Consider the following 24,030-nt stretch of genomic DNA (forward strand, 5'->3'; position numbering starts at 1 on the left):
AAATCTATAAAAAGTGGCATAATCAAAAAAAAAGGAAAAACCTCAAAAATAAATTACTTTAAATGAAATAATACAGTTCAGGGATGCTTCACGTTATGTTAAAATCACATCTTCGAAAGGAAAAGAAGAAGAAAAAAAACTTACATTCTTAAAACCTTCCCAGCTCCATGCGAAAGTTAATATTCAGTGCTGTTCAAGAGGAGTGTAAAACCCTGATCCGATCACATGGTATCAAAAGAAGCCAAAGTAACACAGTCAAATTTCTGTAGTACGGTAAGTACCTGCAGTCCTCCCATTAAAATTTACACGAGCATCTTAATTTAAACATTAAAACCCTTCAAAAAATATCACTCCTATTTTATTTGACACAAACGGCCGAGATGTCTGGGGTGAAGAGTAATAAATAACCTTAGTTTGAACCACTGAAGCAGGTGTTTCTGTTGATGGCATAGAGGAGTGTTTATAGTAAAAGGCACATTACAGCTACCGTGTCATTTGACGTCATTCAGCTGAGCTGTTAGTCTGCATTACTGATCATACTCGTACTGTCCGCGTCGTCAAAGTTGCGCTGGTAGCGTACTGTCGAATGGAAGCGATGCTTGTTTTTATGGTAGATGATGAAGGGGATCGCCGCGATGATGCAGACCAGTAGAATGATGAAGAAGACCAAAGCCACCGGGCTACCTGGATCTGCACATGCAATATGCAACATGTCTAATGTTACATTTAAAAAAAATCATAAAACTTATATTACCAGCTACAGATGAGGTCAAAAGTTTACATACACATGGAAGAATTTGCTAAATGTTAATTATTTGACCAAAATAAGAGAGAACATACACAATGCATGTTATTTTTTATTTAGTGCTGACCTGGAGAAGATATTTCACATGAAAATCCACAAGAGAAAATAATCGTTGAATGTTCAAAAGTTTACATACGCTTGAGTGTTACAAAGTAATAATCCTTCAGGTCCCACAAATTCTTTGGTTTTTCAGCTTTTTTGTGTGTATTTGAACCCTTTCTAACAATGACTGTATGATTTTGAGATCCATCTTTTCACACTGAGGACAACTGAGAGACTCATATGCAACTATTACAGAAGGTTCAAACGCTCACTGATGCTCCAGAAGGAAACGCGAGGCATTAGGAGTTGGGTGTGAAAACTTTTGAACAGAATGAAGATGTGTACATTTTTTCTATTTTTTCATTCAGTGCTGCCCTTCGGAAGCGACAGAATATGCTTGCATGCTTCCCAGAAGACAAAATAAATTAAATTTACCCTGATCTTTTAATTCAAAAAGTTTTCATAGTGCATTAAAGGGCTGTAGTGTAAAAATACTTTACTATTAATTGTGATATATAATTTTTTTTCTAATATCTTATCTTTGTGATTTTAAAATAATTGAAGGAAGCATTTAAAGTTTCATTATTTGTTGAATACTTCAAACAATTGAAATCAAATCTTGCTTGAAATGAACATGATCAAAATTTGACAAAAAATCTTCATGGAACATGATCTTTACTTAATATCCTAATGATTTTTGACATAAAAGAAAAATCAATAATTTTGACCCATACAATTTATTTTTGGCTATTGCTACAAATATACCCCAGCGATTTAAGACTGGTTTTGTTGTCCAGGGTCACATATACACATATATATATATACGTGGACACTCTTGAGACTCCTCCTCGTTCTTATTAGAAAACTGAGAAAAATAATAATTGCAACATCGTAAATAATGATAGCGGCATGAACATTCAGTTTCATATTATTTAACAACATATCATTCAAATGCAGAGCCTGGTAATCCCAGGAGAGTACCTGCATAGTTGAACATTTGAATGCTGACAGCTAAACACTATCATAATGTGTTTATGTGTGGACATCTTAATCGTATTCTTGATAATCAGTAACTTGCCTTCATAGTCATAATATTTTAAAGCCTTTATTATTTTTCAACTTTACAGCTGTGGAATAAAATTCACTTCAAAAATTCACTTTTCATTCATAAAGATGACATGAAAAAAAAAATTTCACGATAAACTGTCTTTTTTTAAGACATCCCTTATAACCAGAAGATGGCAGCAGAGGATCAATCATTGGCTGCAGCTGCCATTTCAACTTTTTTCATGTTGTCTTGCTTTTCAATTTATTATTAAAAATTACTAGTATAATAAGTTGTAGTACTTTTACCGCACTGAAGTAGATAGTATAGCAAGTGCAGAAAGTCATTAAAAATAAATAAATAAATAAATAAGCTCAGACACAAACAGCCTATAAGGGTGAATTATTTAAATACTTATATATAGTTCACTACAAATTAAATAAGTTAAATATTAATGGTATAAGAATTAAATAATGCACTCAGTATGAATCGATATGAATTTGAAATATTTTATATAATTTAATAACTACATCTTTTAAGCTCTTTGAACTGTAAAAGCTATTAAATAGTCTATATTTAACCAACACAAACCTGTTACTGCTGTAGTTTTGTTCCTCTGAATTTAGTCTGAATAATTTAATGCACAGCTCTGTTTTTGACATCAGCTTGTCAGATGTTTCGTCTGGTTATTACTGTCAATCATAGCAATGACTGCCGCATATTTAGCCGATTTACTTGCGTATTTTTTAACTGCTGTTTGTCATTCTTAAAACGGTATACATGGAGTTTGGTCCTCTTAGACAAACAAAACTTTTCTTCGATTGTGAATGGATTATGTAGAGGAAACGAGCAAAGGACACTGCTATTACAGCACAGTACAGTTGATCGGAAATGACTGAGCTGGCTTGTCTAAAACAAGGAAGTCATCCGTGCATATGATCAATTGAATGAACTTTTGAACAGGGTTATTTTTTATAAATTAAACTACTATTTTCTCGTGTGGACTATATGTAAACGTCTTTTATGTGAAATATCTTATTCATCTTATTATTGTATGATCCCTGTCTTATTTTAGTAAAATAATGAACACTTTGCAAATTCTGCAAGGTGTATGTAAACTTTTGACCTTAACTTTATATGTATGTTATAGACATTTTCAATGTGGGAAATATTAGGGACTCACAGGCAGGTGCTTTGCAGACGATTCGGCTGCGGCTTTCCGAACAGCTTGTGTGGGTCCAGGTACCGCTGCTGGACACCATGACTGCGCAGATCTGCGACTTCTGCAGTGATAATAGTGGCCCTAAATTTGCGTCCCAGCTAGAGAAGTCCACTTCGCTGCCATCATGCCAACCCGTGGGCTTACCTTTTGGACAGATGAACAGAACTGAAATAAGTCTACAAAGTCTCTTCTCAATCTCTCTTTCACAGTGAGATTGACGTTATCATGCATTACATAACTCTTCAACTCTTAAAAAGAAAATAGTGTGATTGAAGGCAGATATAATCCTGATTTCACCTCTGTCATCAACGTTGAGCGCCAGCCACACTCGGCTTGTGATGGAAGGGTTCTTATTAATGTAGTCCGAGACAAAATCATTCTCCTCTTTATTCTTGATGGTTAACAGCTTGGAGGATGAATCTGCCAGTTACATGGAAGAAATACAAGATGTTGTTAGACACTTTCAGGTCGGTTTTAGATGGTTTACACAGTTTTGAGTGATTATGTCGGGTTTGGGTTTGAGAAACTGGTCCTAGAACAGTTAAAAAGGGAAATACAGTAACTATAGGACAGTTTACCCCATTTTTTTTTAAATACTCACCCTCAAGCCATCCTAGTTGTATGACTTTTCTCTTTCAGATGAACACATTCTGAGTTATATTAAAAAATCTCCTAGCTCTTCCAAGCTTTATAATGGCGGTGAATGGGTGTTGAGATTTTGAAGTCCAATAAAGTGTGTCCATCTATCATAAAAAGTACTCCACACGGCTCCTGGGTTTAATAAAGGCCTTCTGAAGCGAAATCGATGTGTTTGTGTCAGAAAAATACCCATATTTAAAACTATGTAAACCGTTATCTCTACGACAGTTAGTGGAAGCTGGAAATTACGGTTTATACATTTTTAAATAAGGATATTTTTCTGACACAAACACATCAATTTGCTTCGGAAGGCCTTTATTAACCCATGGAGTAGTGTGGAGTACTTTTTATGATGGATGGATGCACTTTATTGAACTTCAAAATCTCAACACCCATTCACAGCCATTATAAAGCTTGGAAGATCCAGGACATTTTTTTTATATAACTCCGAATGTATTCATGTGAAAGAAGAAAGTCATATACACCCAAGGTGGCTTGAGGGTGAGTAAATCGTGGGGTAATTTTCCTTTGTGGATGAACGATTCCTTAAGGGGAGACACTGCAGGCAAAAATGCTGTTTGAGATTTTGGGCTTTTTGGTTTTTCATAAAGTGTTTTTTCAGACTAGTGGAAAGGAAACATCCAACAAACACTGTTAAGTGTTTCTTTTATAGCACTTTATTTATTTGCTTCAATAGATTTCAATTACAATCCATATTTTTAAAGACCGTTTTCTCAAAATGAGCCATAGAATCTCCACTTCCATCTTCACCAAACCTTACATTTTTATTCCTGTCTATATCCTGAAGGTTTTTACAGAGGGATTTGTTCATACATAATTTGCTTGATTTTATCCAACATTATTCCCCAAAAAATGGTCAAAGATATAGTGTTTCCTGGCAGTTTTTTCTGAATTATGGTGTGACGAAATGAGATACCCAAAATCCCCTAAAAAACATTTAATCTAATATGCCAAAAATAAATCAAACTAAAATTTTTCAAACAGACTTCATCCAGTGTTTTGATTTTTGTACTAGAAACGTATGCAAATTAGTGCATATTTCATTAAATAATACCTCATTTGCATATTTAAACCTAACATTTTAGAAGAATTGTCACACAAATTTTTTTTGCAATTATCAATGCAATCAATCAACTGAGTAAGTAAAGTGATAACTATTAGTTCATTTTTCCACCCTATTCACCTGCAGTGTCTCGCCTTAAAAGACAGCAATACAGGACATGCACACTCACCCAGATTCTGACAGACGTTCTTGGCGCTGTCCATGGTAAAGACAGAGTAGTTGTACATGTTGAAAGCATAACAGTGATCTTTAAACAGGACCCATGAAAAGTGATCATCATTCCTAGGACAACTGCTGCTGGACTCAGACGAGAGTTGTGCACTAGTTTCTGAAAAAACAACAAATGAAAGAGAAACCAGTTTAAGCTTGATGTTTTGAGAACAACTGTTGTGTTTGTGTTGCACGTCACTGCCTTACTCGCATTAATGTGGTTGTAACAAATGGCCCCTTCTTGGACCGCATGACAGTTGACGGCCGTCCAGGTGCCTTTGGAGTCCACAAACACACACTTTTCCTCTGAATCACGGCCGTCGGTGACAAATCCATCTAGTGTGAATTTTACCGCACTCCCATCTGACCACTCAAACGGCCATCCGCTTACCTGGAGAAACACACGAGGGCAAATTACATTACATAACTGAGAGCAAACGTTTGAGCTTACAGCTGTTAAACACAGTCAAAGTTGTGTACATCTTGTTTGGAGAGGCCGATCCACAGTGAAAAGCCGTCTCTTTTGGCGATCAGTGCCATGTTGTCGTTAGTGGTTTTGTCAGAAATGCTGGCAAGATGGCCTCCGTTGTGGCCACACTCTTGCAGAGCCTGATACCAGTCCATCCTCTTGGCCACCCGGCGATAACTTATGCCATCCGGAGTATTGACATCAACCACATCCTTCATGAATTCATCTTTGGGATCTGTAAAAGACATTTGTGTAAGGTTATAAATTCAAGTGACTCTTTTTTAACCTCAAGTTTTGGCTAATATTAGACATAAGGAATGCACACCTGCGCTATTGTTACAGAAATTGATAAGACATTGTAATTATTTCTAATGACTTGTATTTTACATTTACACTACCATTCAAAAGATTTTTAGCAGTAAGATTTTTAGTTGGTTTTTTTTACCCTTGTGCATAAAAAAAAAGTTACACATAGGTGCAAAATGGACAAAAATGTCCATGTCCAAAAACAATTTTTTTCCACTTCCACGGATGTTGATTTTTTAACCAGCATCTGTTCTAAAAGGTGTTGTTTTTATGAAAAAATTAAAAATAGTTGTTAATTTCCATATACTAAATGCTAAGCAGATTTTTTTCTTTGCTTATTAGACTCTTGGGTGTGTCAGTGAAAAAGAACAACATTCATTTTGAGGCATTTATATTTTTATGTAGTGTTCGATTTTTTTATATGCCAAATTAGAAAATTTGAAAAATTTGAAAAAATGGCACAATCCAGTAAAAAATGGTAAAAATGTAAAATTTGAAGTCTTGCCGATAGAATGCATGCCCATTAGCAAATATTGCACCATTTTATAGTAAAATGGCCCTGCGTTATAAAATTGCAGTTTTAATAGGTTTCAATCTGGACATTTTTGTCCTTAAGTTATTTGTATGGAGGGTAAAAATTTTTTTTTGAAGGAAATGTGGGTGAAATATTAAAATTTCAATAAAAATAAACACCTGAGCCAAAATGTATGCAGTTGGCATTAACACAGGCACACTTATACCAAAAAAAAAACTAAACTGAAAGGGTTAAAGAAGTCTCTTCTGCTCACCAAGCCTTCATTTATTTGATCCAAAATACAGTAAAAGCTATAATATTGTGAAATATTTTTTACTATTTAAAAGTAGCTGTTTTCTGTTTGAATATATTTTAAAATGCAGTTTGTTCCTGTGATCAAAGCTACATTTAGACATTTATAATGTTACAAAAGATTTCTATTTCAGATAAATGCCGTTCTTCTAAACTTTCTATTCATCAAAGAAACCTGAAAAAATTCTACTAAACTGTTTTCAACATAATAATAATAATAATACATGTTTTTTTGAGCAGCAAATCATGATATTAGAATGATTTCTAAAGGATCATGTGACTGGAGTAATAATGCTAAAAATTCAGCTTGGAAATCACAGGAATAAATTCCATTTTAAAATATATTCAAATAGAAAACTGTTATTTTAAATAGCAAACATATTTCAAATTTGTACAGTTTTTGCTGTACTTTGGATCAATTAAATGCAGGCTTGGTTATGAGCAGAAGAGACTTCTTTGAAAAAAACATACTAAAATTGTAATATTTCAGAACATTACTTATTTTGCTCATTATTTATTCATGCTGCATTTTTTCCTGAAGTGTGAAAAATACATTTCGTAATAAATAAGTTATACAAAATATTTGCCTTTTTATTATAAATAGTTGTATTTTAATTCACTTGAGGTCATAAAAACCACATGCATAAATAGAAAATAAGTTTTAGATGGATTACAGCATGACACTGTCTGTCATGTCATATCAATTACTCATTTAGCAGTTTAAGGAGAGACACTGCAGGTGAATTGGGTAAAAAAAGAAAAAAGTTATCAACTTACTTCCCAGTTGATTGATTACTTTGATAATTGCAAACATTTTTTGTACGTTTTCTAAAATGTTAGGTTTAAATATGCAAATGAGGTATTGTTTAATGAATTCTAGTGCACAAATCTAAACACTGAAGTCAGTTTCAAAATTCTTGTTTAATTTTTTTTTGACATATTAGAGTCAAAAGTTTTTTCTCATTTCGTAATGTCATAATTCACCATTTTTGGGGGGGGGGGGGGAATTGTTGTATAAAATCAAGCAAATTATATATGAACAAATCCCTCTGTAAAAACCTTCAGGATATAGACAGGAATAAAAATGTAAAGTTTGGTGTGTGTGTAAGTGCTACTGAAGTGGAGATTTATGGCTCAGTGTAGGAGAAAAAACTCATTTTGAGAAAACGGCCTTTAAAAATATGCATTACAACTTAAATCTATTGACACAAATAGATAAAGTGCTACAAAAGAAACACTGTGTTTTTTCCACTAGTCTGAAAAAATCTTAGATAGGTGCATGAAAAAACATTTTTGCCTGCAGTGTCTCCCCTTAAGGCTGAATAAAAATAATTTTGTAAATATATATTTAGACCTATTAGCAAAACAAACTGAAGCTCATAGGCGTTGCTTTACCATTTTCAATCTTGCACACCACAATACTCCGCTGTTTGAAGGTATTGAAAAAACGTGGATTTGTTATTATTTCCCACTCTCCGTCTAAGTTGAGGCCAACCATGAAGGGCTCTGTGACGTTTGGTCTTTGACCGTGTTTCCAGTTAGAGAACTGCACATTGCTGCCATCTAGCCACTTCAGCTGCTCATCTAAACCAAACACATTAAACAGAGCAAAAATTGACATCTTGTTGATACTTTCTTACCCAATATTTCCACATAAAGTCTGAAATACACAAATTTTTGCCCCAGTTTTCAGTCTTAAGAAGCTGTAGGATGGGCACAGATTTTAGGAGTCATGTCGTGTATTAGCTTTAACCTGGAAACTGTTTAAGACACAATTTAGAAGACTGAACTTTGGGAAGTGATAATCTTACCCGTCTTGTTTTTGCTCATTCCCAGCCAAACAAACATCACCAAGTTTTTGAAAGGCTGCAACTGCTGTTTGATGAACTCATTTTCTGCTTCATCACGGATAGTCAGGATTTCCCCAGACGCGTCTGAAACAGACCAGATTACTATAAATGGCCATGTGCACACTGCAGCTGAATTCAGTTGGCAATTCACCTTTTAATGCATAATCCTGCTCTGTACACACACAGTAAAATATAGATTGTGTCAACTGCATTTGCAGAAATTCTATGCAGTGTGTACAAAAACAAACAGAACAACTAGTTGAAGTGAGTTGTAGTGTCAGAAATACTGGGAAAGAGGTACATCTTGACTCAGGGTTGCCAGATCTTCCTATAAAAAAATAGCAAGAAAGAACTAGATAAAAAAAAAAAAAAAAAAAAAAAAAAAAAAGGTTGGTTAAAGGGATGGTTCGGAGTAGAATTGACTTCATTGCTATGCACTCCGAAGCCCTTGTAAATACCCCATCCGAAGTTTTTTTTACCTTAGTCAAACATTTATGGAGATATTAGAGTTTTTCGAATTGCTTGTTACAGGAGTGAATGGTACATGTGATGTATCTCGTAAATTGCACCACTAAACGTGCAAGTAATCTTACCAAACTTGTACAGTAGTGTAAATAGGTTATGTACTCACAAAACGCTGCATCAGAACATTTGTAAGTCCACCATGAGTGTTTTAAAAACACGTTTTACCCGAGAACTACTAGTCTCAGAAACTACAAGTCGACGTCACTTCCCTGGTTTGAAAAAAGCACGTAAAAGTCCTCCTACTACATCTGTGTGCATGTCAACTTGTAGGAGGACTTTTACGTGCTTTTTTCAAACCAGGGAAGTGACGTCAACGTGTCGCCATTTGTAGTTTTTGAGACTAGTAGGGATCGGCTAAAACGTGTTTTTAAAACACTCATGGTGGACTTATAAATGTTCTGATGCAGCGTTTTGTGAGTACATAACCTATTTACACTACTGTACAAGTTTGGTAAGATTACTTGCACGTTTAGTGGTGCAATTTACGAGATACATCACATGTACCATTCACTCCTGTAACAAGCAATTCGAAAAACTCTAATATCTCCATAAATGTTTGACTAAGGTAAAAAAAAACTTCGGATGGGGTATTTACATGGGCTTCGGAGTGCATAGCAATGAAGTCAATTCTACTCCGAACCATCCCTTTAAGACAAACTTGTTTGCTTGAGAAAGCCGGACCAGAATGTTTGAAACGTTTGAAGAAGTTTAACGAAGGTTAAAATCAAGTTGCTAGTATGTTTCTAACATGATTAACATGTTGTAGCATGATTAGCAAGTTGCTAGTATGATTCTAGCATTGGTTAACATGTTTCTAGCACGTTTCTACCATGATAACCAAATTGTTACCATGTTTCTAGCATGATTAGCAAGTTGCTAACGTGTTGTTAGCATTATTATCAAGTTGCTAGTATGGTTCTAGCATGGTTAACATGTTTCTAGCACGTTTCTACCATGATAACCAAATTGTTACCATGTTTCTAGCATGATTAGCAAGTTTCTAGCATGTTTCTAACATGATTAGCATGTTGTAGCATGATTAGCAAGTTGCTAGCATGTTTGTAGCATGATTAGCATGCTGTTAGTATGTTTCTATAATAATTAGCAAGTTGCTAGCATGGGTTAACATGTTTCTAACACGTTTCTAGCATGATTAGCAAGTTGCTAGCGTGTTGTTAGCATTATTATCAAGTTGCTAGTATGGTTCTAGCATGGTTAACATGTTTATAGCACGTTTCTAGCATGATAACCAAATTGTTACCATGTTTCTAGCATGATTAGCAAGTTGCTAGCATGTTTCTAACATGATTAACATGTTGCTAACATGTTGTTAGCATGATTAGCAGGTTGATAGCAGTTTCTAACATAATTAACAATTTGCTAACATGTTTCTAACATGATTAACAATTTTCTAGCATGATTAGCAAGTTGCTAGTTTGTTTCTAACATGATTAGCAAGTTGTAACATGCTTAGCAAGTTGCTAGCATGTTTGTAGCATGATTAGCATGTTATTAGTATGTTTCTAGCATAATTAGCAAGTTGCTAGCATGGTCCTAGCAGGGTTAACATGTTTCTAGCACGTTTCTAGCATGATAACCAAATTGTTACCATGTTTCTAGCATGAGTAGCAAGTTGCTAGCATGTTTCTAACATGATTAACTTGTTGCTAACATGTTGTTAGCATGATTAACAGGTTGATAGCAGTTTCTAGCATAATTAACAATTTGCTAACATGTTTCTAACATGATTAACAAGTTTCTAGCATGATTAGCAAGTTGCTAGTTTGTTTTTAACATGATTAGCAAGTTGCTAGCATGTTTGTAGCATGATTAGCATGTTATTAGTATGTTTCTAGCACAATTAGCAAGTTGCTAGCATGGTCCTAGGATGGTTAACATGTTTCTAGCACATTTCTAGCATGATTAGCATATTGCTAGCATGTTGTTAGCATGTATCGGTCATGATTAGCAAGTTGCTAGCATGGTCCTAGGATGGTTAACATGTTTCTAGCACGTTTCTAGCATGATTAGCATATTGCTAGCATGTTGTTAGCATGTATCGGTCATGATTAGCAAGTTGCTAGCTGATGTTCTTCCACGGCTGGGATCATTTAGAGCCCTTTGAAGCTGCATTTAAACTGCATTTTGTAAGTTCAAACTCGGGGGCACCATAGAAGTCCATTATATGGAGAGAAATCCTGAAATGTTTTCCTCAAAAAACATCCTTTCTTTACGACTGAAGAAAGAAAGACATGAACATCTTGGATGACAAGGGGGTAAATTTTTGTTCTGGAAGTGTGTTACTGCTTTAATTAGCATCACCTGATATGGTAATGCGCCTTAGAAATCATTGAACATAGGCTTTTATACAACATCTCTGACTATATAACAGAAACTTTAAAAACACAGCAGAAAAAGAAACATGAATAACTGGATATATAATCCATTCGTACCTAGAGACTTGCAGATCTGCTGGTCAATGATTTCGTTGTTGCCCCACCTGGAGGCCCCCCGCAGTAACGTGTAGCAGTTATTCTGAAAGCGGATCCAGTTCTGTCCATTGCTTTTGTGACGACATTTGACCGTATCTGCTTCAGGTGTGACAGTCTTATCTATAAGAATAAAAATGCATTTTTAAGCCAAACATATGCAAGTAATTAATGAAAGGCACAGACAGCAGTTAGCACTTATGAATTGAATCCTCACGCTGCGGGATGTGGCAGATCGCTCCTGAAAGCTCTTCCTCACACTCGGTTGCTTTCCAGAAACCGTCAGTGTCCAGATACACACAATCCCCTTTGGTGGCTTCAGAGGTCCAGCGGCTGAACTCAGTGTGGCTGTGGTCTGTCCAGTGGTAGTGCTCCCCTTCCTTGATTAAAATAATAATAACAATAATAATCAGGAATGGCAATGAAGTTTCAGTTCAGATTTTTAAAAGAATGCATCTTTGCTAAATTCAAGTATTGCATTAAACTGATCAAAAGTGACAGTAAACATGACATGTATAAAGTAACAAATTAATTGTTATTTTGAACTTAGAATCCCAAAAAATTATGTTTTATATATATATATATATATATATATACAGGTCGGCAGCAAAGACATCAGTTAATAAAATGGGATTAAATACATAAAGGATATTTGTATTATTTAACATTTAATTATTGCAGGTTTGCGTCATATTCGAAGTTGAATTTCACTGTTTTTATTCATTTTGAGGAATACTGTATCTGTTTTTTAGTGAGTGAGATGAATTAATGCATGTTCACATTTATTCTAGAATTAAAGCATCTCACAATTTCTCTCAACATGGGGACAGGAGAGCTTTTAATAAATAAATGGGGGAAAAAGTAACTCATATATTTTCTTGTCAATTAAAAAGTAATGCATTACTTTACTAGTTACTTGAAAAAAGTAATATTTTTACATAACTTGCGTTACTTGTAATGCGTTACCCTCAACGCTGATTATTATTATTATGTTAAAAAGAGCTGTGTATAGTTTTTTTAAGTTATCTTTGATGAATGGAAGGTTCAGAAGAACAGCATTTATCTGAAATAGAAATCTTTTGAAACATTATAAGTATCTGTATGATCAGTTTATTCAATTTAAAGCATCTTTGCTAAATAAAAGTATTAATTTCTAACACCCCCTGCCCGTAAAAAATATACTGAAATTTTAATGGTAGAGTGTATAATGTGAGATAAATGCTGATCTTTGGATCTTTCTATTCATCAAAGAATCCTGAAAAAATGTACTCAATAGTTTTAAATATTGATAATAATATTAACAATAAAAATGTTTCTTGAACAGGAGATCATCATAGCAGAATGATTTCTGAAGGATCATGTGACACTGAAGACTGGAGTAATGATGCTGAATATTTAGCTTTGATTACAGGAATACATAAATTACATTTCAAAATAGAAATTGTAAATTGTAATAATATTTCACAATATTACTGTTTTAATCAAATGAATGCAGCCTTGGTGAGCATAAGAGACTTCTTTCAAAAATGTAAAAAAATGTTACCGACCCCCAACTTTTAAACAGTAGTGTATATCAGTGAACATGTTATCTTCACTCACGTCTTCACTGAGGAGTCCAATCCAGAGGGATCGATTTCTCCGAGAAACTTCAACGGTGAGCACTGCTTGGACATATGCATCGGGTACGCTGGCTAACTCCATATTGTAGCTCTTGCACAACTGAACAGCCTCTGTCCATGTTAAATTGTCTTGCTGCACCACCTTGAATGTATGATCATGAACCGTGAAATTATCCTTCGGTTCAGGGCTCTCTTGTGTATCTGGGGAAATTGTCAGTTGGGTGTTAATCAACAGAACACTATTTCATATGACACACAGATGATTGAGACGCTCGCTGGTGGCTCGTACCTGCGTAATGCTGGCAGATGCTGAGATTCTGACGGTCAGAGCAGGAGGTGTAGTCCCAGGTGCCAATCATGTCAGAGTGATCATCGTTATACATGTAGGCACAGAGCTCCATGGACTCCTGGTCAAACATCTGCCGTGCAAATCAAGAGGAAAAAGTGAAAGCCTCAGATTAAGTGTCTCATGAGTAGTCTATGGCCAGAATAAGTTGAAGAGCTTATGAAATTAAAAGTAAAGCCAACTGAACACAAGACATGGCATATGAGAGATGAAAACCTGTGGAAGAGGAAAAAAATCTCCCTACTTTTTTTTGGTGACTTAGATATATATAATTTTGACATTATTCTCGAAACATTTTGACCTCCTTCTCACAATTTTGATTTTATTGTTGAGATATTTAGACTTCATTTTCAAAACATTTTAAATTTATTCTTGAAACGCTTCGACTTTATAAATATTTTGACTTTTATCTCATAATTTGTATTTTATTTTCAAAACATTTTGACTTTATTCTCATCGTTTTGACTTTGTTGGATATTTTAACTTTTTAAAAACAATTCAACTTTATTCTCGAAACACTGACTTTATTTTCAAAACACTTCGACTTTATTCTTGTCATTTTTACTTTTTTCTTGAAACATTTTGACTTCATTCTCATAATTTTGACTTTATTTTCAAAACGTTTCGACTTTATTCTCGAAACGTTTCGACTTTATTCTCGAAACGTTTCGACTTTATTCTCGAAACGTTTCGACTTTATTCTCGAAACGTTTCGACTTTATTCTCGAAACGTTTCGACTTTATTCTCGAAACGTTTCGACTTCAATCTCATAGTTTTTATTTTATTTTCAAAACATTTTGACTTCATTCTCATCATTTTGACTTTGTTGGATATTTTAACTTTTTAAAAACAATTCAACTTTATTCTAGAAACACTGACTTTATTTTCAAAACATTTCGACTTTATTCTTGTCATTTTTACTGTATTCTTGAAACATTTTGACTTCATTCTCATAATTTTGACTTTATTGTTAAGATATTTTGATTTTATTTTCAAAATGTTTCAACTTTATTCTCGAAGCGTTTCGACTTTATTCTCGAAACGTTTCGACTTATTCTCGAAGCGTTTCGACTTTATTCTCGAAGCGTTTCGACTTTATTCTCGAAGCGTTTCGACTTTATTCTCGAAGCGTTTCGACTTGGATATTTCGACTTTTTAAAAACAATTTAACTTTATTCTCGAAACACTGACTTTATTTTTGAAACATTTTGACTTTATTTTCAAAATATTTCAACTTTATTCTTGTAATTTATCCTTTATTCTTGAAACATTTCAACTTCATTCTTATAATTTTGACTTAATTGTCGAGATATTTCGACTTTATTTTCAAAATATTTAAACTTTATTCTTGAAACATTTCAACTTCACTCTTATAATTTTGACTTAATTGTCGAGATATTTCGACTTTTTTTTCAAAAAATTTAAACTTTATTCTTGAAACATTTCAACTTCTTTCTTATAATTTTGACTTAATTGTCGAGATATTTCGACTTTATTTTCAAAATATTTAAACTTTATTTTTGAAACATTTCGACTATTTTTTTTTTTAAACATTTCAACTTTATTCTCGAAACATTTCACACTTATTTGAAATAGAAATCTTTTGTAACATAAATATCTCTGCCACACTTAACTGAATTGCTCAATTTGATCCATGCATCCTTACTGAATAAGAGTATTAATTTCTGAGGCTGAACAATGGTACGAGTTTTCATTTTTGGGTAAACTAGTGTGCACTTATGTATTGCAAGTTATTGTAAACATGTGAGGAACAAAACGATTCTCTGTATAATCTATACAATGCCACAAATGCTGCTAAAAAATCCAGTGCTTTGGACTAGCTTTTTGTGGATAATTATATAACTTCCAAGACTTTCAAAGCAGATGGACACTTGCATTGATGAATATGGGTCGTAACTGGCCATGCAGGAGAGGATTGAAGTTCAGATATGCAACTGGCGTGTTGTCCACCCACTGAGTGTCATGAAGCTTGATCTTTAGGCCGATCCAGACTTTCTTAGGTTGTCCGGCTAACTGCGGTAACAGTGTAGTGATGAAATCTAAATGGAGGAGAGATACACAGGACAGACAGATTCAACCAACTACTAAGCATGATTAAATATGTTCTATACTATTTTAATAGTATATTAATTTTAACACACCTTGTTCAACCTGGTCAGATACGCTAAGCATCGTGCCTTTCAGTCGTTGGCAAAACTCATTGGCTTCTCTGAAGTTATTAAACTGAGGATCGGATAAAGGCCAATAGCACTGCAAGACATGTATATGATGTTGTCATTAACAAAAAACACGTGTTCAAAGTTCAAGGGATATGACTGGCTGTGTGCGCATGTCAGACCTTGTCTTTGAAGTGATATGAATTTCCCCCACATGGGGAGCCGAGCGGGTGTAGTTCTGGGGTCCCATTCTCCATAGAAGTGACGTTCAGGGTCTCACACACAAACGGCTGTCTTTCATTACAGCTGCCGCTGAAACCTACAGAGAAAAAAAAAGATTGAAACAGATCATCTGAGATACTGTCAACTGTTGCTGTCAGTTTAGAGGGCTATTTTTCTAAATTATAAACCTTTATAAAAAGTTATTTTATGTGTGCCGTTCAGTGTTGGGGGGTAACGCATTACAAGTAACGCAAGTTACATAATAATATTACTTTTTCCAAGTAACTAGTAAAGTAACGCATTACTTTTTAGTTACTTTTTTAAATTAATTTCATTTATTGATTAAAAGCTCTCCTGTCCTCATGTTGAGAGAAATTGTAACATGTTACTTTAGTTCTAAAATAAATGTGAACATGCATTAATTCATCTCACTCACTAAAAAAACAAATACAGTATTCTTCAAAATGAATAAAAACAGTGAAATTCAACACAAACCTGCAATAATTAAAAATTAAATAATACAAATATCCTTTATGTATTTAATCCCATTTTATTAACGGATGTCTTTGCTGCCGACATTCGATGATCCAATTCATCCATACTAATAAAAAAAAAATTACTCAAGATAATCTTACATTTGTTTTACTTTTTTTTTTATTGCTGAAGAGTTGACATTTTTTCTTCTGCGGTCTACTCTACAGACGTGAATTTACTTTTCTCTAAGCCTGAGTCTTTTAGTGTAAAAAGGCTTTTACATTTGCCAAAAATAGAACTTTTTATATTAAAAACAAACAAGCATGCCCTTCCCAGATTTAAAAAGTAACGCAAAAGTAACGTAACGCATTACTTTCTATAAAAAGTACCTAAGTAACGTAATTAGTTACTTTTTTAGGGAGTAACTCAATATTGTAATGCATTACTTTTAAAAGTAACTTTCCCCAACATTGGTGCCGTTCTCATGAACGCCTGCCAAAAACTGACACAGAAGAGAAGAAATGGTTGAATAAAGTCATTATTTTTGTTTTCTTTGTGGACAAAAAGTATTCTCGTAGCTTCATAACATTACAGTTGAACCACTGATGTCACATGGACTATTTTAACGATGTCCTTACTACATTTCTGGGCAGTGTACAAGTAATGCGAGTTACGTAATCAGATTACTTTTTCAAGTTTTTAATTTACAAGAAAATATCTGAGTTACTTTTTTATGTATTTAATCCCATTTTATTAACCAATGTCTGCTGCTGACCTTTGTTGATCCAATTCAACCATACTAATAAGCAAAACTTACTTTCTACATTTTCATTGCTGAAGAGTGTTGAAGTTCCTTCTTCTACAGTTGTACTTTTCCTTCAGCCTTTGGCTTACTTATTTCAATTTTTGGTGTGAAGGGGCTTTTACATTTGCTAAAAATCTAACTTTTTATATTAAAAACAAGCAAGCCCAGCTCAGATTTTTAAAAAAGTAATGCAAAAGTAATGTAACGCATTACTTTCCATAAAAAGTAACTAAGTAACGTAATTAGTTACTTTTTTAGGGAGTAATGCGATACTGTATTGCATTACTTTTAAAAGTAACTTCTTCCAACAATGTTTTTGGGCCTTGAGCATGTTGGTTTCGTTGCTGTCTATGCAGGATCAGAAAGCTCTCGGATTTCATCAACAATATCTTCATTTGTGTTCCTTAGATGAACAAAGGTCTTGCGGGTTTGGAACGACATGAGGGTGAGTAATAGATTTTAATTTTTAATTTTGGGTGAACTGTCCCTTTAATGTTTTATTAAATTTACACTGTTACTTTGTTGAGCTTGTGGAAAAACATGTAAAGGTTGCACCCTGCTCCTGAAGTGATTTAAGGGTCTTTCAACAATCACAGGAACTTCCAACAAGGAAAGTCATCCGAATAAGCCACGAAACATCTTCACATGCTGCTCCAAAACAAACCCTGTAAGATGTTAAAATCACTTTAGGTATCAGAACGAGACTCTCATACCTGGCACAAATGACACGGGAGTGATAGAGGGGCACCTGCCCAGAAATGCTGAATAATAGTAGTGCATGGGGCTGACCCTGCAAACACACACAACAATAAATAAAAGAGAGGATCATGCCTGAAATTGTGCTTCTTGATGAGGTTTGAATAAGGCATAAAAAAAGCAGAACTTACATAAAGGGAACATGAGGACCAGGGTAACGAAGGTCTGCCCACCACTTCACAATCTCCTGTCCTGAATGCTACAAATCATTAAAAGTAGATTAATAGAGTGGAGGAAATATGACGTCACTTTGTAAGCAATTTGTACCATTTTAGCACTTCCGGTTCCACTGTCCTAAAGTCAATGGGTTTTTTGAATGGGATTTTGGTTAAATCCCTTAAATAAGGGTCGTGGTTAACACAAGCTCAAGATACTTTCACATTTTATTCTACGACATAAAACACACCAGTTACAACTATCCCTTTAATATTATCTATTACCCAACAAATCCACACTTTATTGTGGATCAAACAATGTTCATTTATGAGGATGCGTGTTATAACAACTGTAAAATGTTATATTATTCTAATGCTATTAATTTAATAAATAAAAAATACAGTACATCTGCAGACAGCTAAATTGTATCTGATTTAGTACCACTCAATTAAAAAGGATAAGCTTTGTCATTTAAATTACATTTATATAATATTTACTACTGTTCAAAATGTGAGTTTGTGGCCAGTATGTTTAAGGTGAGACACTGCAGGTGAAAAGGGGAAGAAAAAAAATTCACTAATAGTTATCACCTTACTTACCCAGTTAATTGAGTACATCGATAACTGCAAGCATTTTTTGTTTTACAAGTTTTCTAAAATGTTAGGTTTAACCCCTTAACTGTCAATTCCATTTTTGAACAGAGACATGAAGATGAAGATTTCAAACCTAATTTTTTATAATTCATGAACAAAAACATTTTGTAATATGAATTTAATGTACTTTTTCCATGTAAATTCATTGTCAGATTTTAAAATGGCTTTCAAAGGGTGAATTTTGATAGTTTAATATCATTTCTTATGATTTCTAAAGTGTGATAGAGAAAAAGGCAACAAGGAAGTCTGTTTATGACAAAGGTCAGAACTCCTGTTATGAAGTAGATTTTCGAGGTGCACTCTTGTCATAGATGAATCTATTATTTTTCCTACATAATTTGTAACAATGTAAAATATCTATTTAGGAGCCTTAGACCTTTCCAACAATATATAGTTTGTCATGATTAGATTAGGATTTATTTGTAAAATGGTGAAGAAACTTAGGCGTCCCACAGAGTGGACGGGTGACAGTTAAGGGGTTAAATATGCAAATGAGGTATTATTTAATCAAATGTGCGCGAATTTGCATACATTTCTTGCACAGAAATGTTAACACTGGATGAAGTCAGTTTCAAAATTCTTGTTTAATTTTTTTGACATATTAGTCAAATGTTTTCACAAAGGGGATTTTGGGTATCTCATTTCGTTATGCTCTTTTGATTGTTATATTCAGCAAACCATGCTAAAAAGTATCCACAGTTCAGCTTTGACATCACAGCAATACATCTTTTAACTTGTAATAAAATTTCCTTTTATTTAAAAAGTTAATTTAACTATTTTGTAAATAACTTTAAATTACATTTTAATTAACAACAAATGAAAAATAAAAATCGTAATTTTTCTTCACGCAAGAGTGGGCGAAGACATCTGTAAATTTTATGGGTCTGGATTCCATGCTTAGCTATTTTTAGCTGTACAAAACAGCTTGCTTTCCTGTTTGATATTGCAAATTGGTGTGTCTTACCATATTTGCTTAAATGTACTTAATTATGAACACACTGGTTTGTAATGCAAACAGTTTTATCATTTACTGCACGTTGTTATTCTTCTCCTTATTTCCCTATAGCGGCTAATGAATCTGAAGTCTCACCCATAAGCCTACTTCCATGTTAAAGAAAAAGACGGATAGTTTTGAGAGTAACATTCTGTTCTCTTTCTGTTCAATAAATGTGCTTTTTGATGGCTTACATATGTTGTATGCATTCTGTTTTGACAGTCTTTACTTTAAGAAGTCAAACCCCCCTGTAATTCAGGGTTTGTGAAAACATCTGCCCCCTCTGATACCTCAGAAAGATGTTCCTGTAGGCGGCGCACAGCATTAAGGGTGTCAGGTGAGGCGAGTTTGCTGCTGTTGCTGCTGCAGTACAAGACGGCCTCCTCAAAGGACAGCTTTGGCTCTTTTACAAACCAGAACTCCTGGCCGTCTATAAACACTGATGTGTCATGGTGGCCATCTGTTAGTAGAGAAAGACAAAACATGTCACTGATTTCACACAAAAAAAAGTACATAATTTGCATATTTGTGCATTTGATTTGAAATAAACGCTCTACCTGGGTTGTACCATTCTGGTGTTTTTGGTGTTTGACCTAGTGAATGACACAGAGAGCGTGAAATCAGCATATGTTTTTTGTTAAAAACATGTTGGCTATCTGGCTCCAAACCTGTATGCTGTTATTTTTTTTTTCCATGGAACATAAAAAGTGAAATTCTTAACATACTTGTCGCTCTTTTACAGTACATACAATTACAATGAAGTGAAAAACACTTTTTAAACTCAGAAAACTGTGAAAAACACATTTCCACAAATTTGTTGTTTGCAAAGTAAAACTAGAATCTATATTCGTAAGTATTAACAACTGTAAAACTTTGGCAAAAGATGTTTGGAGTTGTTTACCTCTTGGTATCTGACACACCCATTCCAGTTTAGCGTCGCAGTGAAAGGTGCTGGGATAGAAAGGCCGTGGAGGAGCATTATTATACAGGAGGTACAGCAACGGCTTGTAGGCTCCTTTCAAAGTCTGATGATACAACACAAAAACATAGCAATAAATGATCACAAGATGTCCAAATTCTAACGGCCTTCGGTTTTTACGGTGTAACATCTACTATTCTAAAACCAATGTTTTTTTTCTTTTTATTATTGTCAGTTTGATATGGAAACCCATTTTGCCACTGAATTTTTTTTTTTATCTGACAATTCTGACTTTTTTTCTTGCAGTTGTGAGTTTACATCTCACAATTCTGACTTTTTTTCTCAGAATTGCAAGATATAAACTTACAGTTCAGATTTTTTTTCTTAGAATTGCATGATATAAACTCGCAGTTGTGAGTTATCAAGTCATTATTGTGTGATAAACTCACAATTGCAAGAAAAGAAAACTCACAAAGAAAAATAAAAATAAAAAAAATCACAAAGATTTAAACTTGCAATTCTGAGAAATAAAGTCAGAATAGAACTCAAACTTTTCTCAGAATTGCATGATATAAACTCGTAGTTGCAAGTTATAAAGTTAGTATTGGGTGATATAGAAAACAAAATCACAAAGATTTAAACTCACAATTCTGAGAAATTAAGTCAGAATTGCAAGATACAAATTCAATTCTGAATTTTTTTCTCAGAATTGCACTCAGAGTTATAAAGTCAGTATTGTGTGATATAAACTCGCAATTGCAAGAAAAGAAAAAAAAAAAACACTTTTTTTCCTCACTGGGGGAAAGGTGTACTTGAGCCCCGGAGGCCAGCTGTGTGCCAGCGCGTCTCTGCCGAGGGAAACCTTGGTCAGGGAGTAAAAGAGCTGGCAGTGAGAGGATTCGGGGGAGGCGAACAGATCTATCTGAGCCTGGCCGAAATGACTCCAAATCAGCTGGACTGTCACGGGGTGGAGTCGCCATTCTCCAGGGTGCGTGGACTGCCGTGAGAGCTGATCCGCTGCACGGTTGAGTTCCCCTGGTATGTGAATGGCATGTAGCGATTCCAGCCACATTTGACTCCAAAGGAGCAGACGGCGGGCGAGTTGTGACATGCGAGGAGAGCGAAGACCGCCTTGGCGATTGATATCTGCCACACTGTCACAGTCGCAGTGCTGTTAGTACGAACAAGCACGTGTTTCTGATGCAACGTCGATCGGAAGCGACGAAGGGCCAGAAGCACAGCCAACAACTCAAGGCAATTGATGTGCCACTGCAGTCGAGGTCCTGTCCAGGAGCCCGATACTGGTAGAACCCAGACTTCATCTCGGCTGGAGGGACCGGCTAGATTGCATCCTTCGCCAGTAGGACTGCAATCTCTGCACGCAGGACAGCGGCATGCGTGTCTGAATGGACAGAAGTGAGAAGGACTCTGTACCTGGGCGGACGCCTGGCGACCTGAATCGCATAGCTGAGACCGTCCGTATCAACCACCGCGAGGGGCTGGGAAGCTGAAGCTAGGCTCCCAGCCGAGTTGCCAGGGGTATCAAGGGAACGTTGACCGACGTGAACACGGTGGGGCAGCCTGAGGGGGAAAGGGGAAAGGGACTGAACCCAGAAGGATGAACGTCCTGGAGAAAAGTCAGACTGCCATAAGCAGCGCTTACCTTCTTGCCTGGTTCCCACGCTGGCGATATGAGGCTCCAAGTCCGGTTCCGAGGAGTGTAAGTGCTGCTCGAAAGGGGAACTCGGGGCCAGAACCCCAGAGGTGAGGAAAATTGCTCTTTTTTTGAAATTGTGGGTACCGTCGACCCGTGGGCGGTGTTTGAATACACAGTGGCTCCCGGCCCTCCACCGGGAGTGGGGGTGCTGATGTCATCGTCCCCCGAAGAGCAATCTCCGTCACCTCTGGGTTGCCGGCGTCAGGGACGTTTCGCAGATCTTTTGCGGGTGTTTTTGGCCGATCCCTGAGAGGCGGGCGGCGCCGCTCTCCCGCGGCCAGCTCTGCGCCGGGCCGCCAGCCTGGCATCGTGGGCCTCAGCAGGTGTATGAGCTGGTTTCTTGGGGGCCGCGGGGGGGCGCCCTCGGTGACGGGCAGGCGGAGACTGGGCCACCGGCGGCAGGATGGTAGCTTTGCGGCGGGGCAAGATGTGTTTGATGTCCTCCGTCTGCTTCTGGACTGCCGAGAACTGCTGGGCAAAGTCCTCGACAGTGTCGCCGAATAGGCCGCTCTGGGAGATGGGAGCGTCGAGAAAGTGAGCTTTGTCGGCGTCTGCCATTTGCGCCAGATTGAGCCATAGATGTCGCTCCTGGACCACGGCCGTGGACATCACCTGACCAAGAGACCGTGCCGTGACCTTCGTCGCCCGGAGGGCGAAGTCGGTGGCGGCACGGAGTTCCTGCATCACTTCTTGATCAGGACCACCCTCTTGCAGTTGTTTTAGTGCCTGCGCCTGGTAGACCTGTAAGGTGGTCATGGCGTGCAGGGCGGAAGCAGCCTGTCCAGCAGCACGATACACGCGTCCCGCGAGAGCGGATGAGCACTCACACGCTCTGGAGGGTAGATGCGGTCGGTCCCGCCAGGTGGCAGCGCCACGCGGGCATAAATGCACCGCGACAGCGCGCACAACCTGTGGAACCGACTCGTATCCCCGGGCTGCCCCGCCATCGAGGGTGGCGAGGGAGGAGGAGCCGGAGCGCGGGGGAAATGAAAAAGGCGCCCTCCATGTTTTAATCAGCTCCTCATGCACCTCCGGAAAGAATGGAACGGGGGGAGGGCGCGGCGGTGCCGCAGGCGCCTTCCCCAGAAACCAATCGTCCAGCCTAGAGAGCCGCCAGGGGGATTGGCCTGGAGGTGCCTCACACGCCGCCGGCCGATCCCCCTGGCGGCTCGGAGGAGCATAGCTGAGAGTTCAGCTTCACCGTCAGACTCTCCCTCTGATGCTGCGACAGACATCTCTTCCTCTTGTGGAGCGCCAAAGGAGACGCTAAGCCCGGGCTGTGGGGAAGCGTACTGCTCTGGCCACCTGACGGGGACACGCTGGGGTGCAGAAGGTCGCAGGGCTTTGGGGGCCGGCGGCACGTTCTGCACGGTGACTCGTAAGTCCCCCTCGTGCCTCGCCACGGCGGTCAAAAAGCATTGGCGGCTTAACGACGAGCCGCGGGGTAACGAGCGGAGCCGCCTAGCAAAGGAGCGGTGGTTCTTCAGCGTGACCATGGTCATGCGTTCACAGTGGATGCACGAACCATCCGTGAACACTGCCTCAGCATGCTCTCAGCTCAGGCATGTGAGGCAGTGTTCATGTCCGTCCTCAGAGGTGAGGAAACTGCCACATCCAGCAGGGCACGGCCGGAAAACCATTCTGAAAAGAACGTTTTTACACAGCCGTGAGAAATTGCT

General features: G+C 36.9%; 1 protein-coding gene across 2 annotated transcripts in view; it reads right to left on the reverse strand.

The window, feature by feature from the left end:
* Positions 1 to 347: 347 nt before the first annotated feature.
* Positions 348 to 24,030, reverse strand: part of ly75 (lymphocyte antigen 75) — a 56,241-nt gene continuing 32,558 nt past the window's right edge. For both annotated transcript variants that reach the window (XM_073825777.1, XM_073825776.1), the window contains exons 16-35: positions 20,617 to 20,740; positions 20,273 to 20,308; positions 20,006 to 20,175; positions 18,044 to 18,111; positions 17,870 to 17,946; positions 15,838 to 15,974; positions 15,641 to 15,749; positions 15,375 to 15,538; positions 13,421 to 13,550; positions 13,112 to 13,332; positions 11,730 to 11,892; positions 11,477 to 11,635; positions 8,460 to 8,582; positions 8,044 to 8,232; positions 5,528 to 5,751; positions 5,255 to 5,438; positions 5,007 to 5,165; positions 3,412 to 3,534; positions 3,076 to 3,258; positions 348 to 690 (exon numbers count right to left, since the gene is read on the reverse strand). In XM_073825777.1, coding sequence (XP_073681878.1) covers positions 518 to 690; positions 3,076 to 3,258; positions 3,412 to 3,534; positions 5,007 to 5,165; positions 5,255 to 5,438; positions 5,528 to 5,751; positions 8,044 to 8,232; positions 8,460 to 8,582; positions 11,477 to 11,635; positions 11,730 to 11,892; positions 13,112 to 13,332; positions 13,421 to 13,550; positions 15,375 to 15,538; positions 15,641 to 15,749; positions 15,838 to 15,974; positions 17,870 to 17,946; positions 18,044 to 18,111; positions 20,006 to 20,175; positions 20,273 to 20,308; positions 20,617 to 20,740 — 2,916 coding nt within the window. In that variant the 3' untranslated portion in view covers positions 348 to 517. The remainder of the gene's footprint in view (positions 691 to 3,075; positions 3,259 to 3,411; positions 3,535 to 5,006; positions 5,166 to 5,254; positions 5,439 to 5,527; positions 5,752 to 8,043; positions 8,233 to 8,459; positions 8,583 to 11,476; positions 11,636 to 11,729; positions 11,893 to 13,111; positions 13,333 to 13,420; positions 13,551 to 15,374; positions 15,539 to 15,640; positions 15,750 to 15,837; positions 15,975 to 17,869; positions 17,947 to 18,043; positions 18,112 to 20,005; positions 20,176 to 20,272; positions 20,309 to 20,616; positions 20,741 to 24,030) is intronic.

The sequence above is a fragment of the Garra rufa genome, chromosome 20 (genome assembly GCF_049309525.1).
Source record: "Garra rufa chromosome 20, GarRuf1.0, whole genome shotgun sequence".
In the NCBI taxonomy this organism is placed as follows: Eukaryota; Metazoa; Chordata; class Actinopteri; order Cypriniformes; family Cyprinidae; genus Garra; species Garra rufa.